We start from the raw sequence: 18577 nt of genomic DNA on the forward strand, positions 1-18577 counted from the left end.
AGACAAATACAATAAGGTGTGGTTCAGCTAAGCAGTCAAACTAAACACATTTTGGGACCATTAGAGTTTAAAAAAATAGGGGGAGAAAGGAGGGTGGAGAGAACCTGTCTGGCATTATGCAGAACAACAGGATGGGGACAAGGGATTTGGGGGAGATGCTGCTTATGTGTTTACGTAGAAAGAAGGTACAGGAAGGGGAGCAGTGAGTCAACCGGCCCTTTCATGTGACGCAACATTCTGGAAACCCGACTGGCTCGTTCAATGGAGGCTGGATTTCTAGAGTGGGCAGACCCCATCTAAGCCCAAAGATGTGTTTTTCTCTTCCCTCTGTCCAGCAAACACTCCAAACCCTCCCACAGGCTGCTTATCAGTGGGCCCATTTGCACATCTACTGGTGCTGGGCTGAATATCCATGACCTTAAAATAGGGTTTGGGGGTTTCAAGATGAAAAAACCCAAAGATTTCTCATCGGTTCTCAAGAGTCAAGGGACCAGAAAGTATATAAGCATGAGAGCAACTGAGGTAATGACTGTTGTTGTTCTCTGCAGACGACAAAACAGAAGAACAGAGCTAGATATTAAAGTGGGGTTTCAAATACATTTAAAAGAGGTATGTATCTGTATTAGACATGAGACAGGGACAGGGACACAACGAACTGCTGAGTATGCTCTGGAGGGTCACTTTAATCCAAGCCATCACCTCTCCACACTGGAGACATGAAGACAATTCCTTACTCTGCCGAGGTAAGGATGGGGGCAGCTTCGGGAGTGAGCTTGAGATGTCACATCAGCAAGGCCCACTAGCATCAGCACCTGTGAGGTCTGAGTACGACATGAATCCTGTGGTCGGTGGCACTGAGTGTCATGTGAATGAGATCCCCTCTGAGGACCCTATGAAGGGAGTCTCAAAACCAGCATTTTTCTCCACTTGATCACGTCATTTTTCATAGTGTAAAACATGATTAAGCAAAGTGCTGGAAAATCACAGGGAGTAACATGCAAACGACTGTGACTTCCCACGTGCCTTCCAAGGGATCAGTGAAACGATCTGATAGGCCTTTTCCATCCGTTAACAACCCTGCATGTGTTTAACTTGGTGGGAGCTTCAAGGAACAGAATTTCTGAGGTTGAGTGTATATGGAATACTAACGTGATGCACCAAAAGAAATGACTGAGGCTGATTCTCAGGGATAAAAACCACCCCCCCTTCACCTCTTATTTTTTCCTTACATTTCCAAATTATCTGAAACACCTATCTGGAAACAAGCCAAAATCCCTCCTATTTTAACCTCCCTTGGAACACAAGAGAATCTAAACAGCCTGTTACAACTGCACTGCGGACAGAAAGCAATCAGATTCGAAGCAGCTGAGTTGGCAGAGGCGGGGTTAGGAATGCTGCAAGTTCATGTCTGTCCTCTCCCTTTCTCTCGGCCCAAGATGCTCTGATTTTATCAGCATGAAGATACTAAAAAAACACCTATGTGTGAGACAAGCCATAGAGCCTCCTCCTCGGGCCAAATTCTGTGTCTAACACAGTCCCAAGTGGGCAAGAAGTGTTTCCAGGCACAATCACCAGAGTCAAAAGGTGGTCTTCTTGAATGTGGGAAAAATCTCACTTTAATTGCAAACCTTCATTTATAAGCACATCCAATAGTGAACAAAATGAAGAGCTGTGACTTTTGAACATGTGAATGTATCAAAAATCTCTGGAAATTCAGGTAGTCAAGACAAGGCTATTTCACAAGGAAAGCAACCCCCCTTCCAGCCCCCACCTCCCATTTTTCAGAAGACTTTTAAAAGATCACAAAGCATACTCAGAAGTTCACAGTAGCAGGTTGCACCTTGTAGGGAGAGAAGAAAACCTTCTTTCATATTGGTAGATAAATATGTATCAGTAATTCCACCTGACAAAGGTTGGTGGTGGGTGTCCTCCCCGAGTCAGGCGAGGGCAGAACACTGAGCTAGAGGGGTTTCTGAGCAGGGACAGGAAAAGGAGAGGAAAGAGAGACTTGACAGCACAAAGGACCAAATCCATCAGTCCCCCCGACACGCCACACTGTGACCCCAGACGCGCGCGGACAAGAGCAGCCAGCAGGGCGGCCACCGACTGTCTGCCTTGCCATGGATTATCAGAGGGTCTCACAGTCAAAATCCTTGACCAGCAAACTCAAAAACCGTCACCAAATTTAAATCATAAAGTAAATGTCTAAGGAAATTCTTGTTTTATTTATGTATTTATATGGACTCCTTACACAAATAACATTCCTGTTCTCCTAAGGGTTTCTTCTATAAATTGGAATGGCCAAGGAAAGCACTGTCTAATTTTGACTTGATTATACACGTTCAAAAGAGAAAGAGGGAGTGAAGAGAAAAGCGTTGGAAAGTCTTCGACTCTGGGGCTCAGCACGTACAACAGACGTCTCGGACTCGAGATTCATCCGGGTTGTTGGGTAGTTCCAACGCCGAGGGAAAACTAGGGGAGCCCACCCCACCCCACCCCACCGAGAGAATTTCTACAGCTACTCTAGCAAGGTGCTCCAGCTAAAGCATAGATTTCAAACTACAGAGCTTCAACTTAACATCTAAAATTTTAAACTGTAGCATTTCTGCAACAAATAAGCTCAGAGAGCTCATCTCAGAAGAAAAATTAAAGAACTATTGCTCTGATGAATGACAAGTCTGGCTGTTGCTCTCATGCTGCCCAACTTCCAGGCTCAGGCAGACACGTACGGGGGCGGCGGCTCCTTGGTGGCGCTGTTCACAGTGGCATCATCGTACGGGGGTAGCAGCACCTGGGAGGAAGAGAAGACAAGGGTCAGAGGTTAAAGGTGCGCACCTGCTCCCCTGGGCTTCACTTTAGCTCAAGTTTCTCCATAACGTGTACAGGTATCAATTGTTCAGCAAGTGGCTAGATTTTGGGGGGAGGAGAGATTTTTGAATCCATCAAGTGAAGGAAAGAGACCTCTGGCCTTCTTTTGAGTTTTCCAATCCTTTTCCACTTGTACCTGGATGTCACAGTGCCCGAGGGGGGTCAGAGGGGTGTGTTTCTAGGACAAGGAGTGGCTCTGAAGAGGAACAAAAGCTCTGGGGTGACATGTATGTGTGTTCACAGAAGTAGGGCAGGCGCCTGACTCACCACAGGGCCACATGTGGTGAGACCTGGGCAGTGAAGTGGGAAACACAAGAGCTCTGGTATCATCCTGGACTCCAAGCCAGGACTCAGCCACATCCTATCAGTATTGCCACGGCTAAGCAAGCCAATCTCCGTTTCTATGTCTGCACCACAGGGATCCCTGAGAATTAGAGGTCTAAAAGACAACTCACATGCTGTGCTACACATCTGACGAGGCTGATGTTATCTGTAAATGGCGGGAGAGGAAGCACAAAAATCCTAAGCTCATGAACAACCTTTCTGTTTACATTTCAAGGACAAAAATAACTGCACGTAATCGCTTATGAACTATCAATATGAGAAGACACTGGCTGACTTTGACTTTGCAGAGTATTTACAAAACAGAGAACATCAACTCCGTGTGACTGGCCTCTAGTCAACTAACATTTACTGTACACCTACCACAGGACGGTTCCTGCCCTTAGGAATTCAGAGATGAGGTGTGTTGAGACACCCTACCCAACTCAAGGTCTTTGTGGAAAGAAAAAGAATATTCACAAATAAAGTAGAACACAACAAAACCACATTTTGTTATTAATACTTTTTCTATTATGGACATGACTTAAAGTGGTAAACATCTATCAATTCCATGAATTGCCATGCCATCTATCTATCCCCTTGGGCTCCTAGAGGACACTAAAATTCTCAAGTTTCTCTTTAAGTTTTGTGTACATTACTCCCACCCCCCACCACACATACACGCACACTCACACAAACTCAATATACTACACTATTTGGTTTTCTCCTTTTCTAGTGTTTCAACAAGTGCCGGGCTGCAGTCCTGTCTTCCTTAACCCAGGGTCTGCTGGCCAGTAGGCACAGTGTCAGGGGAATAACTGAGTGCGCTGTCCTGCAGGCCGGCCCTGGAAGACTCCGTATGGTTGGTGGGGCGGTGTGGAGCTGGGACACTGGTAGCGGGCATCTGCATGGTCAGGGTCCCCTCAGGAGACAGAAACCACCCCGTGGTTTGAACAGAGAAAAGTTTAACAAAGAATTACGGTATGAACAGGAGGTCGGAGGTGCAGAGAACTCAGAGGAACAAAAAAGGAGAACACTGACAGCTAAGAGTGCTGACTGAGGGAACTCACGGGAGGAACATGGAAAGGGGTCTCCCACAAAGGCCGGGGAATCACTGTCAGAGATAGTGTGGCTGAACTCACTGGAGTAGAGAAGCCTCCTGGGTAGAACCAGGCCAAGTGAGCAAACCACCTGACCGGGTGTGGGGAGGCGGCCGCAGAGGCGCTGTTCACGGGGAAGGGGGTTGCCGCTGGCCCTGGAAACTGCCTGAGAGGAGGTGCGTGCTGGAGCGCTGCCAGGGAGACGGGCCGCCTGTGCCGCTGCCCTGGGGGCCACGGACGTAAGATCTGAACGCTGTGGGGCTCGCACGAACTGGGAGGGAAGACGCCTTCCTCCTCTGGCGCCCTCTACCCGGGAGGCTGGACAGCAAGGTGGCGGGCGAAGGTGAGACGTCACCAGGAGACCAGGCCAGCTCCGCGTGGCTAACGGGGGTGGGGAGGAGATGGACTTGGGAGCTGCACCCAGGGGAAGTGGGTCACCCAGCCGGAAGCAGGTAACTGGGCTCAGCACCCACAAGAACGTCAAACGGGTCTGAGAACTGTTCCCGGAAGCCGTGGCGACGCCGCACCTGTGTGAGTCCTTCCCCCTGGGCATTGCCCAGGGAGACTCAGGGCGAGGGCTGGGCTGCTGCTGGCGGCGATGGAAGGGAAGAGCACCCAGGGCACGCTCAGTACAGGCGCCCGTCCGAGGCCAGGAAGCGTCCCTGTGTGCCCTGCATCCAACAAGCCAACGCTGACTGACGACACAGAGGGTGCTGGGTCATGCCCACCCCCCCTCCCCCACGTGAACACACCTCACTGTCTGTGGAGGAACATTCGTTCTAGAGAACTCGAGAGACTGCTCTTTGAAGTGGCCCCTGCTGAGACTCTGCTAGCCCTTAACAGCATTATGAAAGGGTTTACAGGGTGCAAAATGAGGACCTTATTTAATTTATGGAAGTGGATTTACACCTTTTCCATGTTAGGTGAAAAATGGAAATTTCATACCTCTCCTTTGTAGCCATATATGACCCACTTAAGATTACTATGAAGCCAAACGCCTGTGACTTTGTAACTTTACTAAGATCTGTGTTTTGTGTTTCGATGCACAGCCTGGGGAGGGCAGCGATGGGTGCATCATGCTGATGAACCGAGATTGAGGCGCGGGTGTGGACAAGATGTCCAAAAACAAACAGGACAGCTGAGGTGGGCTGGAGGGCAGGGAAGCTCCTCGGGAGGATGAGCTGGACCAGGCAGAGAATGAAGAGGGCCACCCGGCAGGTAGGGAGGCGGGGGCACCGGTGTAGGGAGGGGGCTGGGAGCAGAGCGCTTCCTGGGAACCCAGGGGCTGTGATGGGATGCTAAGGGTGGTATAGAAGGGGCGGGAGAGACAGGCCAAGGTCAGAGCACAGAGGGGACCCCTGTCCCCCTCGAGGAGCATTTCCGGTCTCTGGCAGCAGCATGTCCACTAGGAAGCCTGACAGTCTCAGCTGGAGCAGAGCATATTCTCTAAAGTGACAGCCTGGCTCTCTGCAACTGCACGTCTGACCTGAGGACTCAGCCTCCAGCACGTGTGTGTGAGTATGTCACACATGTGTTAAGATACAACCAGCAGAAACAGCTGTGATCAGCAATAGAAATATTCGATTTTGCAAAGACTCGGCGTTGGCTTTATGCTGCACCACCTCACTGAGCAATCAGCTGCTTCCGATCTGTCACTTTCCTTAGAGGAGTTACCATAAAACACAGTGAGGCTACTCAAAAAGAAGTGAAATCAGCCATCACAGCCAATTTATTTTTGTTCCCCACCAGGAGCCAAATGCAACACTCAAAGTTTCCAAAATGTTCACAGATGATTAAACACAAAACTGTCTTGAAGAAGAGAAAGTGCTGCAAATTTGTCTTCTGCTTGCCAAAAACTTATTTTCACATTAGGTTTGGCCGTATGTCACTATTTCTTGCTATTTACTTTCAAGCTCATTTTCAAGTTTCATTATCATTAGCATCCTCATGGGCTTTCTCTCTCAAATATTCTGTTGCCTTGGACCCTAGATCCAAAGTCAAGGTGCCTGGTGAAGATACTGACACCCTCATGCTTGTCTTCACCTCCCCGTGACCACATACTAAATGCAGACCAGAAAATACTCTTCACAGAGCACTTCATACTCCTGAATTATTTTCAATGAACACTTCTCCAAATGGAGCTGGTTTTAAATTCTGAAGGGATAGTGTCATCTTTGTTTAAGCTACATGATGTTAATTTTAATGATTTCAAGGAAGCGTTGGTGAAATGAGGATTGCCATACTGCTTCTCTTACAGTGTGTTAAAACTGACTGCAAACACTGGCTATTGTCCTTTTCAAGTAAAATCAATGAAGCAACTTGGGAATCTGAGAAAATAACTGTAGGATCAGTTAAGATAGAAAATGCCAATTAAGATGCCCTACAACACAAAACTTAACAGAAACCTAATTATTTTGACATGATTAGAAGCCGGCATTTAGTTAAGCCCTGTTTTTTTTTTTTTAAGAAATTTGATCATTCACACTGAATGGCCAAAAAATAATCTCTGAAGACTAAAAATGTATATCATGCCCTACCTTGCTATCTAATAAACAGCAGTTACTCAGTGAGTTCAAAAATTGGCAAAGGTGTATGTCAAGGCTGTGTACTGTCACCCTGCTTGTTTAACTTACATGCAGAGTACATCATGTGAAATGCCCAGGGGGATGAAGCACAAGCTGGAATCAAGACTGCCAAGAGAAATAACAATAAGCTCAGATATGCACATGAAACCACCCTTAAGGCAGAAAGTGAGGAGGAACTAACAGCCTTTTGAAGAAGGTGTAAAGCTGTTTTAAAATTCAACAATCAAAAAGCTAACATCATGGCATCTGGTCCCATTCACTTCATGGCTAATAGATGGGGAAACAATAGAAACAGTGACAGACATTATTTTCCTGGGCTCCAAAATCAATTTAATCAATGAAATTAAAAGACGCTTGCTTCTTGGAAGGAAAGCTATGACAAACCTAGACAGCATATTAAAAAGCAGAGACATCACTTTGCTGACAAAGGTCAGTATAATCAGAGCTATGGTTCTTCCAATAGTCATGTATGGATGTGAGAGTTGAACCATAAAGAAGGCTGAGCACCAAAGAATTGATGCCGTCTAACTGTGTTGCTGGAGAAGACTCAAGAGTCCTTGGACTGCAAGGAGCTCAAACCAGTCCATCCTAAAGGAAATCAACCCTGAATATTCACTGCAAGGACTGGTGCTGAAGCTGAAGCTCCAATACTTTGGCTACCTGATGTGAACAGCCAACACATTTGGAAAAGACCCTGATCCTGGGAAGGACTGAAGGAGCAGGAGGAGAAGGGGATGTACAGAGGATGAGATGGTTGGATGGCATCACCAACTCAACTGGGACATGAATTTGAGCAAGCTCTGGGAAATAGGGAAGGACAGGGAAGCCTGGTGTGCTGCAGTCCATGAGGTTGCAAAGAGTTGGACACAACTGAGCAACTGAACAACAAATCAATGAGTGGATAAAGACAAATGCATTATATATTGCAGCCATGCACCACTTCACTTCAAGCAATATTCAATACAACCAAGCTCTAGTCTAACCACAGACCCCAGGAATTTGTCTTAATAGGATCTCAACTACAGATTGAGTGTTTGATGGTGGAACTCCCTTTCATGCAGATGGAAAATCCCTCTTGTCAATGACCCCAGCAGGGCATCTGCTCCTTAGGAAGATTAGCATCTTTTAGTATCTTTTAGTATCTTTTTTCATTGGGAGCAGTCATGCTAGGGGACATGCACTACCAGGAAAGTAGCTCATCATTCATTTCCATTCAACTCAACAAATATGGAGAGTGTTATAAGGGGATCTTCATCCTCAGCTACGTCAACATACAGAACAGTTGGAGGGAGAAACAGATTAACATCAAAGGTTGCAAAATGGAACACCCTAGAATAGAAGTGATTCCAACTGGCCACACTTCTGCAAGTCATTAAAATTTGGAAAACTCACTCACTCCATCAAACACTAGGAAATGATAAAATGCTTAAGAGTAAAGAATTATGTATTAGGAAAAATAGTAAATGTAGTTTCACTGTAGTATCAGAGTTAAGGTTCTGAAGACTTATTCGGAACTCTATGATTGATAGGATTACAGTGTAGGTAATGTTATATAAATTATCTTTCGACATTCACAAAATTATGTGCCAAATTTTATATGTGTGCATTTATTTTCCTGGGCAGAGTGTTCAGAGCTCTCATCAGATTCTCAAAGAACCATCCAAGATCCTGGGGTCCTGGACTGTAGGGGAGGGGGGTGCAAGGCATAAGGCAAACTGCAACGGCAGTCTGTCTGCTGGTCTACATCCTAATAAGGGTGAAACAGGTTAAGAAGAAATCAAGGCCCGGGATGAGGGCCTGTGGCACCTCATCCACCCTGGAACAGGAGAAGCCTTAGTTTAAAATAAAAAAAGAACTGATTGATTATCTCACAGAGTCAAACATCTGGGAAATATTACTATGTAGTGGACAGATCTGATAGATCACAGCAAGGTAAAAGGTTAAAAACTCGGCAGCTGAAAAAACAAAGCAATGTTTGCTTGGGGGCGGGGGTGGGGGGGAGAATTGTACAAGAACAGGGATGCACATGACAGACCTCTGCACTGAGCAATATTTTCTTAAAATCAAGGAAAACACTAACTGGGGATGTAACAAAAAAATCTGATGTGACTGTATTAGGCAAATGAAGGCAGTGGAGAATATAGGGAGAATAAAACTTAAATCCTATCCAAGAAGTCAAAAGGGATCTCAAATTGATTTTTAAAAAATAAGTACTGTAGATGAAATACAGAGGTAAATACCTGAAGAAACGAGTTGCCAATGTTTACTTCTGGACTGGGAAGTGGAGAATGGGCAAGAAAATGGCAGCAGACCACTGAGAAATAAACTTTGCACTACCATGACTTTTAGCTACGCACATGTTATACTGTGTTAACAATAGTTTTAAAATAAAAGAATAAGCATAACAGTCTTGAAGGAAAGAAGTCAATCATCAAAGGGCAACTTGCAAATCTGAGGCCAGTGGGCAGGCTCAGGGCCACCGCATCCCTCTTGCTTCCTGGCCAGTGGGTAAGTTACACATTCGCTCTGAGCTTCTGCAGGGGTCCGGAAAAGGATCCCAACTTGCTGGAGATGATTCGTTAAAGCCAGAAAGGGTGGTGGGCACAGGACACGTGTAGAGCAGGCACTAACAGAGCAGCCAGGGAGCACAGTGCAGTTGGAGTTCCCTGCCCAGGAGTTGAAATGTGTTTTCACAGAGCAGCTGGTCAGGGGGGCCTCTGGCCTGTGTGATATTCTCCTCCTGTATTGTGAGACCCAAGCTCATCTAGGGTGCCCCAAACACCAATGGAAACTAGAGAACCAGGATGCCTTGAGGGGCCCCCAGGAAACAGATGTGAGCCCTGGAAAACAAAGGACTTCCTCATTTAATACATGCTCTTCACGCCACTCAGGCCCAGGCCACTAGCAGCCCACTGTCTGGCTCTGTCCTGTCTGATTTATTTCTATGACTCCCTAGTATGGCAAGTTCAATACCAATCGGACTCCTTTTCCCCATGATTTCTCTCTCCCAAATGTTTTCTTGTCATTCCACAGAAAGCCCAAATAACCCCAGGTTCAGGTTCAAATCACTTCCAGAGATCTGAAATATTCTAGCCATAATTACCAGAGAAGGCAATGACACTCCACTCCAGTACTCTTGCCTGGAAAATCCCATGGACGGAGGAACCTGGTAGGCTGCAGTCCACGGGGTCGTGAAGAGTCGGACACAACTGAGCGACTTCACTTTCACTTTTCACTTTCATGCATTGGAGAAGGAAATGGCAACCCACTCCAGTGTTCTTGCCTGGAGAATCCCAGGGACGGGGGAGCCTGGTGGGCTGCTGTCTATGAGGTCGCACAGAGTCGGACACGACTGAAGCGACTTAGCAGCAGCAGCAGCAGACACAATTATTCTTCTCCTCTGAATTATGCTATGCAACTGTGTGTGTGCTCAGACGTTCAGTCATGTCTAACTCTTTGCGATTCCATGGACTGTAGCCCGCCAGGCTCCTCTGTCCATGAGATTCTCCTGGCAAAAATACTGTAGTGGGTTGACATCTCCTGCTCCAGGGTATCTTCCTGACCCAGAGATCAAACCCTCGAATCTTACGGTTCCTGCACTGGCAGGAGGATTCTTTACCACTATTGCTCTCTGAGATCAGACAAATGAATTGTTTTTAAAATAAAATAAAAACATCAGTTAGATATTTCCATATTCTTTATAGATAATATGAAGCCATAAGAGTAACACTAGAAATGGCAGTAACTATAGTACAGCACTCTTCTGAAGCACTTACATAAGCAGCTTATCAATTAAATTGTATCGTCTCTTGTGGTATTAACTATCTTGTATGTTTACCACTCTCCCCTCCAAAGTTTCTAAAGGAGAAGAGTCTTACATTTCCATGTCCTTTGTCAGCACAGGCTGTTAAGACAGAGATGTGTCCAGATGGGAGTTCTTTCATTGCATTTCAGCTATATGGCTGTGGTCAAATTCTAGCCGCAATCGGTGGTGGTGGCATGAAGCACTAACACCTTCAGCTTCCATCCTTATAAAATGGAAACCACAATTGACACTCGTCAAAAGATGGTGGTAAAGGCGTCAGGAAGGCAACACACCCAGCGCACAGGCTGAGCACCTGGGCGCTCAGTAAACGGAAGCAATGCTCCAAAACCTGCAGGACAGCCAATGCAGTGTCATTCTAACTAGTTCAACTACACCCCTTCCTTAAGAAAGCGACACCAATGAACATTCTCCTCACAAGCGGCTTCACGTGGGTCACAAAAGGAGCTCCTCTCCCCGCCTCAGCTCTGGTGGCCTCGGGAAGCGCGGCAGGGTGACATGTAAGGGGCTCTGAGCCACAAGATGAAGCAAGCAGACGGTTGGATAAAAGCCTCAGGGAAGGTCACTGAACTGACGGCCGATTCGACCTAACTCTGGCTTGCTCGCTCGCTCCCTCTCAGGAACCCTGACGGTGTTTCCATTCTTGACCATGAAGGATATGTCCCAGGGCCCAGCAGAGGAACCATGAGTAACTCTTCTGGAGAAGACCTTTGAGGTCACGATTCCTTTGACCTCAAAAGCTGGGAGTGGACGTGGCATTCACCTCCCCCAGAGCTGATCTTCCCACCCAGCGCCCCTAGCCTTCCCCTCTTCCCTCCTTTACCAAACTTCACAAAGGTAACTGAAGCAAGAGAAAGAAGACAACACGGGCACCGTTCCCCTGCAGGCTGCCACGTCTGCAGAGGTGTGGGCACCTCTCATTTAGTTACGGTTCTAAAGTCAGAAGTGCCTGCGGCTGGAACACCACGTCCATTCATTCACTCCTCACCCCAGGACGCCCGAGCAGCCACCAGAGGGCAGCTGCTGTGCCTGGTGCTGGGGAAGCAGATGAGGACTGAAGGCTGGAGAATGCCCACCGAAGAGCTAGGGAGAGCATATGTGAACTGTCCCCGAAAAACTGAGAAACACCGGCAAAGGTGTAGATGGTGTGCTTCAGCTGAAGACCTGGGTGCTTGAGATTACAAGCGATGAGCCTTGGAACAACAGGCAAGACCCCAGCCGGACTTGTCAGCAAGGTCGGGAAGAGGAACCACTGTCTTGACAAACTCACAGTCCTCCCCACCAGCAGAGGATGGGAGCTTTGGTGATGCCACGTGCAAGAGACACCCGTGGGCATACACAGGCGAGCTTGCACAAAACCATCTGCCCTTCGCTCTCACCGAAGTGTGGACAAATAAAGAAACCACCACTATAAACGAAAACTTCCTTATCCTTTTTTTTTTTTGGCTCCTTTGAGGGGAAGGAGGCATGGGGCACGGTGCTCGTGACAGCACCACAGCTCATAAAACCTACAGCTGTTGATGACACATCAGTTAACGGTCCCTCGTAGCCGCTTCACAAATAAGATGAACTCGGCAGGATGAAGTTATCACTCCTCTCCCTCCTCTGGCTTCAAGAAAATATTACAATGTAAGACTGTAGAGCGGAGATTGATGTTGTTGGAGAGAAAATGCTAAATCTGTTCTTATTTATTCAAAGGACAAAAAAAAAAGGCAAACCATTGGCAAACTCAGATTTAAAATATAACCCCACTTGTTACAAATGACTGTCACATAGCAAAGTGGGAATGACATCACAGTTGGGAAACACTACAGTAATAAACAGCATAAATCCTGAACACTTTTAAATGTGGGGATGACAAAACCAGATTTACATTTCAGATCCATTTGACAGCAACAGAGAGAAGAGAAAAAAAAAACAAAAAAAAACTGAAGAGAAAGTAGAGTTCAGGACTAGAGGTTAAAACCCTAATCCTAACAAATGTAAAGCTGACTCTTTAGTTACAGAGGGTTCCCAGGTAGCGCAGTGGTAACGCATGCACCTGCCAATGCAGGAGACACAGGAGACGTGGGTTTGATCCCTGGGTTGGGAAGATCCTCTGGAATAGCAAATGGTGCGTGTGTGTGCTCAAGTCATGTCCGACTCTTTGCAACCCCAAGGGCTGTAACAGCCCACCGGGCTCCTCTGTCCATGGGATTTTCCCAGGCAAGAATACTGGAGAGTGTTGCCATTTCCCTTCTCCAGGGGATCTTCCTGACCCAGGAACCGAATCTACGTCTCCTGTGTCCCCTGTGTTGGCATGCAGCTTCTTTACCATAGCACCACCTGGGAAGCCCAGGAAATGAGAACCCACTCCAATGCTCTTGTCTGGAAGAATTCCATGGACAGAGGAGCCTGGGAAGCTACAGCCCATGGGGCTGCAAAGAGCTGGAGGACACATGGACACACACAGAGTTGGACACAACTGAGCATGCAGTTGTCTATTTTTTATAGACAAAAAAATTTTTATAGAAAAAAATTCTGACCTTAGAAGATGTGATAATGTGAAAGTACACAGCCCAAAATCACTTGTATCATTTACAGGCATTAGAATCTAACAAAGGTCCATTTAAATTAATCCCGAGTAGTCAAAATTTTTATTTATGTCTTCACCATTTATTACACCCCTAAGAGTCTACAATGCACCTGGTTTAAAACAGGCAACCATTTATGTGGCAGCTTGGATGGGGGGAGTTTAGGAGAGAATGGACACATGTCTGTGTGTGGCCGAGACCCTTCATTGTTCACGTAACATGGCCATGACATTGTTGTTAATTGGCTATGCCCCAATACAAAAGAAAAAGTTAAAACAAACAAACAGGCAACATTTACATTATCACATCTGCCCCTTAATTTAGGCCAAAAAGCAAAGGAGGGATAGTTGAATCATGACTCTCCAGGATTAACTAAAATTGCCATTTGGGCATTTCAGACAGGATCATCACAAAAGAAGTCCGACTTTATCAGAGACATCTAAAATAACTGTTCCCAAACTTTCTAAACACTCCCACCTGTAACACACACACACACACACGTTTAACTAAAGACACACATACACATAACCATGTATTTTTGATTCTAAGGTACACGTTTTTATACATTTTAGCACCTGAATTTAGCCTGCGCTTTGTAACCCACAGCACTTGACAATAAGAAGCACCCAAAATAATAGTGCAATATATAGCCAATGGCATCTCATACTCAATGAATTCATCAGGAGTCAGGAAGAACATAAATGAATTTGGAGGACTCTAATGAGGACCACCCACGCCCCCACCCCTGACTACAGAAGGAGAAAATCCTGACTACACCAGGAGTTTCCTGGTGGGCCTAGGTTCAATCCCTGGTTGGGGAACTAAGATCCCACAAGCCACGCTGATTTTATCAATTCACAAAAAACCACTATAAATTGATACTACAGGAGGAAGTCACGATTTCCCTTAACTCTCAGCAGAGAAGCTACTCAAAGTCTTTCATATTATACTCATATAGAATTCATACCTCAAATCTTTTGAATTGGGTCAACAGTCCTCCCTGGTGGGATATTTGGGCAGGAAAACACCAAAACAATATAGTAGCCCCAAGAGAAAGTTAAAATGCAATTCAGGGTCTCATGTTCAAATAAATGTATCTCGGATACTGACATCTAAATATGTATACATTACCTTGATCAAAATAAATATCTAAAGAATTACATTTTTTATCTAAAATGAAAACACCTGACGGCTGAGGCGGGCGAGGGAACGCTCTGTGAGCTGTCACCATAGAAACCCGACCACAGGTTCCAGCCGCTCCTGGCACCCAGGCCTGAATGTGCTATGCCACCTCCTGTGCCCACCTCTGCAGGACAGGACTCGACCCTGTCTTCCAGGGGCTGCCTGCCTGGCTGGGCTCAGCTGCCTTGCTCAGCAGCTGCCAGGGCCCTCTGGACTGGAAGGACTTCTTCAAACTTCAGATCCCCCTTTTACCTGGTCTTCTTCACCACACACTTCTTCCATCCATCCCTGGAATCAATGGGAAGGGAAAAATGTCTTCTACTTTGTTTTCTACTACTCAAGAAATCAACTGCTTAATTTCTACTAGAATCTAATCTGTTGTCTACAAGCTTTGCTTTTTCCTAGCTGGAGCACAAACTTCTATATTCTGCTTTTAAAAAACATCAAAAGCCTTTCTTCTGCTGTTTACACTGCTCATGATTTTTATGGCCATAAGGACGTCTTATCAAATGGACATGCCTTTATTAAATCAAACCAGTTCCCAATTATTAGACAATGAGATTAGATACTTCTGCTATTAAAAACCAATGCCAGGGGTTCTGGTGGCTCAGTGGTAAAGAATCCACCTGCCAATGCAGGAGATGCGGGTTCAATCCTTGATCTGGGAAGATCCCACGTGGCTCAAGGCAAACGCCACAACTACTGAGCCCACGTGCTGCAACCACTGAAGCTCTAGAGCCTGTGCTCCACGAGAAGCCACCACAGTGAGAAGCCCACGCACCGGAACTAGAGTAGCCCCAGCTCAGCGCAACTGGAGAGAAGTCCTCACACCAGTGACGACCCCGCACAGCCAAAAACAAAATTAAATAATTTACAAAAACAATGCTACAGGACATCTTAAACATATATATATATATATATATATATATATATATTTAACTTTGGCTTCCTTAATATATATTCCCAGAAAATTTCTCAGGATTTACAAGATAAAATTCAATGTCTTTGTCCCCAGAATAAAGTCAACATGAATTCTATTTTGGACATGTGGGATAAAATAAGAAATCAAGTTCTGAGTGTGTTTTAAAGTAAAACACAATGAAAGTGGAGGGTGATTTTATTCTTGGTTCACTGCAAAGCTACTCTTATACTTTTCTTCACTTGCTAGTATAAACAGGTTACAACTAAGCAACTGATTAATATTCTTTATTTAGGTTCACAAGAAACTGAATTATTTGAACTCTTCTTTCAGAAGCTTTAGGTGTCAAAATATCATCAATGTGTTGATTTGACTGCTGAAGATATTCTCTGGATGAAGTAACTGTAAAGTTATATGGGTCAGAGATAACTTTCAAGAGATTAGGATTTTTTTTTCAAATGCTATATTTTACTGAAGGAAGGAAAGAAATATGAGCTGAGTTAATGGCACGCACTGTCCGATTGAAGCATGGAATACATTAAAGCAGGGAAAATGCTTCCCAGGGAAAATCTGAGCGGGTATCCAGGCCATCATGTTTTTCTATTAGAACCAACAGAGAAATCTATCTGAAGCCACGTGCACATACGAAGCTGAGTTACAGAAGGCGGGGCTATTCAGCACAAGGGAACTACAAGAACCTACTGTTTGCACAGGGAACTCTGCTCAGTATCACCTAATAACCTACATGGGGAAAAAATCTGAAAAAGAATACATATAAGAAAATATATGTATAAATACATACACATACATGTATCTAAACAAACAAGGCAGCTGCCTCGGGCGTTACCAAGTTTATTTTTAACTTTCCTTCCACCTCTTTCTTTAAGCCACCCTTCCATTCCTTCTTCTGGGCTAGAGAGCAAAAATAAGCAAAAAAAAAGTCCCCCTGCTCTGAAAGTTTGTGACTTTTCCTTGAGAGGAATCATCTAAACAAATAGCTTTCCTGCGCCTCTCCTGTTTGTCCAAGCCCATCCCGCACCCTGTTAGGGAGGAATGCGGGCCGTGGCCGCAGCCAGGCCCAGTGACGGTCCCGGAGGACCATGGGGCGAAGAACAGGGCTGGAGCAGGGCTGAGGCGGTGGTGATCACTGGCCCCGCGCCCCAGGTCTCACCACGGTGTCCTCTTGGGAAGTTACCTACTTGGCGCCTCGGTTTCCTCTTTGCTACCCAGGGGGTCAACTTCAATGACTCTTGTGCAACCTGGGTCATATACGTAAAGCACTTGGCCCAGAGCCTACCATTGTGACCTAAGTGTCTGGGGAGAAACCCACAGTACAAAAGCCACTGAGCAGGAGGCAGAGGCAGAGAAGGGAGGGCCCTCACTGGGCTTCCTCCGAGCTCGGCTGGATGACGCTTGCGGGAACACAGCTGAGGAGACGAGGGCTGGCCGGTTACCTCTCAGTCCGAGTCAGCTCCTACCCTTCAGGTGAGGGATCTGACGTTTCTAGTTACAGTCACAGCAAGCGGCGTTCTGAGAAATCACGCTTGTTCCACGTTCCCTCGTTAGCAGCGATCGCTGCGGCCTCCGACAGCCCTCTCCAATCTCCCCTCTCTTCACCCTCTTTGCTACCTCCCTGCGTCACCACTGCCTCATCTTCACCATCACCCTGATCCTGACCATGGAAATGGTCTCCTGAATGTTCTCTCTGCTTCTCTGAGACGCTGCCAAGTCTACCTCAACCTCTCACAATTTTAAAATTAAAAATAAAAAGCTTAGATCACACAAACTACTTAATTACAAGGGAAAAGAAGATACCTAAAACGGAGATATTACAAATAAGATGTCTCACTCATATTCTAGTACTCACTAGGTCACAAGCTTCAGAGCCAGTAACTCAAAGGCTGAAGTTTTAAATCCTGTTATCAAAGAACCTTCTTCCAGCCATTCCCTCCACACTGCCTCCTAGACCCTCTGGTTCATAGAGGCATACTGTGGTCAAGGGGCTGTTTTGTGAGGTTATGTTCAATCGACATGAATCTGAAGTGCCCAGGACTGGCAGAGATCTTCAGAGCCGGCCTGGCTGTGTCTGTGCTCAGTCCTGTCTGACTCTTTGGGACCGCATGGACTATAGCCCACCAGGCTCCTCTGTCCATGAGATTTTCCCAGGCAAGAATGCTAGAGTGACAAGTTTTCGCTGCTCTTAGCCAATTAAAAGAGGTTTTAACAATTCAATTTGCATAAACTTTAATGTGAAAGAAATCTATTTCTATAATCCACATGTTTAGTATTTTAATATGCTCTTTCTCTTAAGGCTTGATTTTGATGAAGGCAGGGGAGTGAATGTGGCATTATGTAGTATGTATCCAGAACGTGATTTCTACAACATTCTAAAGAGAAGACTGCATCTCTTTAGGGTGCCTAACCCTATATTGTATGGCAGTGACTCAAAGGGATATTTTAAATGTTCAAGTAAAATACTACAAAGCCTGTTAGGTACTACCCTAATACTCAAAAGTAGTCTGGACCTGACTATTTAATGAAATCAACAATGAGGTATTTCTTTTGGCCTAAGAGCATCATGGAGGAGGTAACAGCAACCCACTCTAGTAGTCTTGGCTGGAAAATTCCACGGACAGAGAAGCCTGATGAGGTATATAGGCCGTAGGGTCACGAAGAGTCAGACATGACCTAAGCCCAAGTCCGCATACGCTGGAAGAGCATCAAGGGGGGAACAAAAACCCAAGACCCCAAGAGACATTATAACTAATAGCACTTGTGACCTCTCTATCTTCAAGTGTTTCTTTCAAAGATTTTTGTTTTGGTTTAGTTAAGAAACTAGAATGATTAACCCAGAGAATAACCTCCAATATCTAATGAACTCTATTCTCCCTGAGTAGTATCTGAAAAAGTAGGTATTTGCCGAATAATATGTGTGCTGTTTTAGAGAAGAAAACGGAAGCACATTTATTTTCTACCAACCAGAGCCCCAGTTCTCTTCCCACAGAGGTCACCCTGAGACTCTTCAGCCTGGGAGAAAAGCCATCTGGCTTAACACTTGATAGGAAATGAAAGACACGACGTGTTATTATGTCCATGTGGATTCCCAATAAAGACATGGGCAACGGGGAAACATATGTTATTACACACTATGAGGACATCTTAATAAAGCTAGGAGACCAGGGGAAATGACAGAACAACATCATTCA

General features: G+C 45.7%; 1 protein-coding gene across 4 annotated transcripts in view; it reads right to left on the bottom strand.

Annotated features, from left to right (window-relative positions):
* Positions 1-2190: 2190 nt before the first annotated feature.
* Positions 2191-18577, bottom strand: part of LAPTM4B (lysosomal protein transmembrane 4 beta) — a 62040-nt gene continuing 45653 nt past the window's right edge. For 3 of the 4 annotated variants that reach the window (XM_027561477.1, XM_027561476.1, XM_027561475.1), the window contains exon 7: positions 2194-2791. In XM_027561477.1, the coding sequence (XP_027417278.1) occupies positions 2714-2791 (78 nt within the window). In that variant the 3' untranslated portion in view covers positions 2194-2713. Of the gene's footprint in view, positions 2792-18577 lie in introns of all 4 variants that reach the window. The other variant, XM_027561478.1, reaches the window with a different exon arrangement.

This window comes from Bos indicus x Bos taurus, chromosome 14, assembly GCF_003369695.1.
Source record: "Bos indicus x Bos taurus breed Angus x Brahman F1 hybrid chromosome 14, Bos_hybrid_MaternalHap_v2.0, whole genome shotgun sequence".
Classification (NCBI taxonomy): domain Eukaryota; kingdom Metazoa; phylum Chordata; class Mammalia; order Artiodactyla; family Bovidae; genus Bos; species Bos indicus x Bos taurus.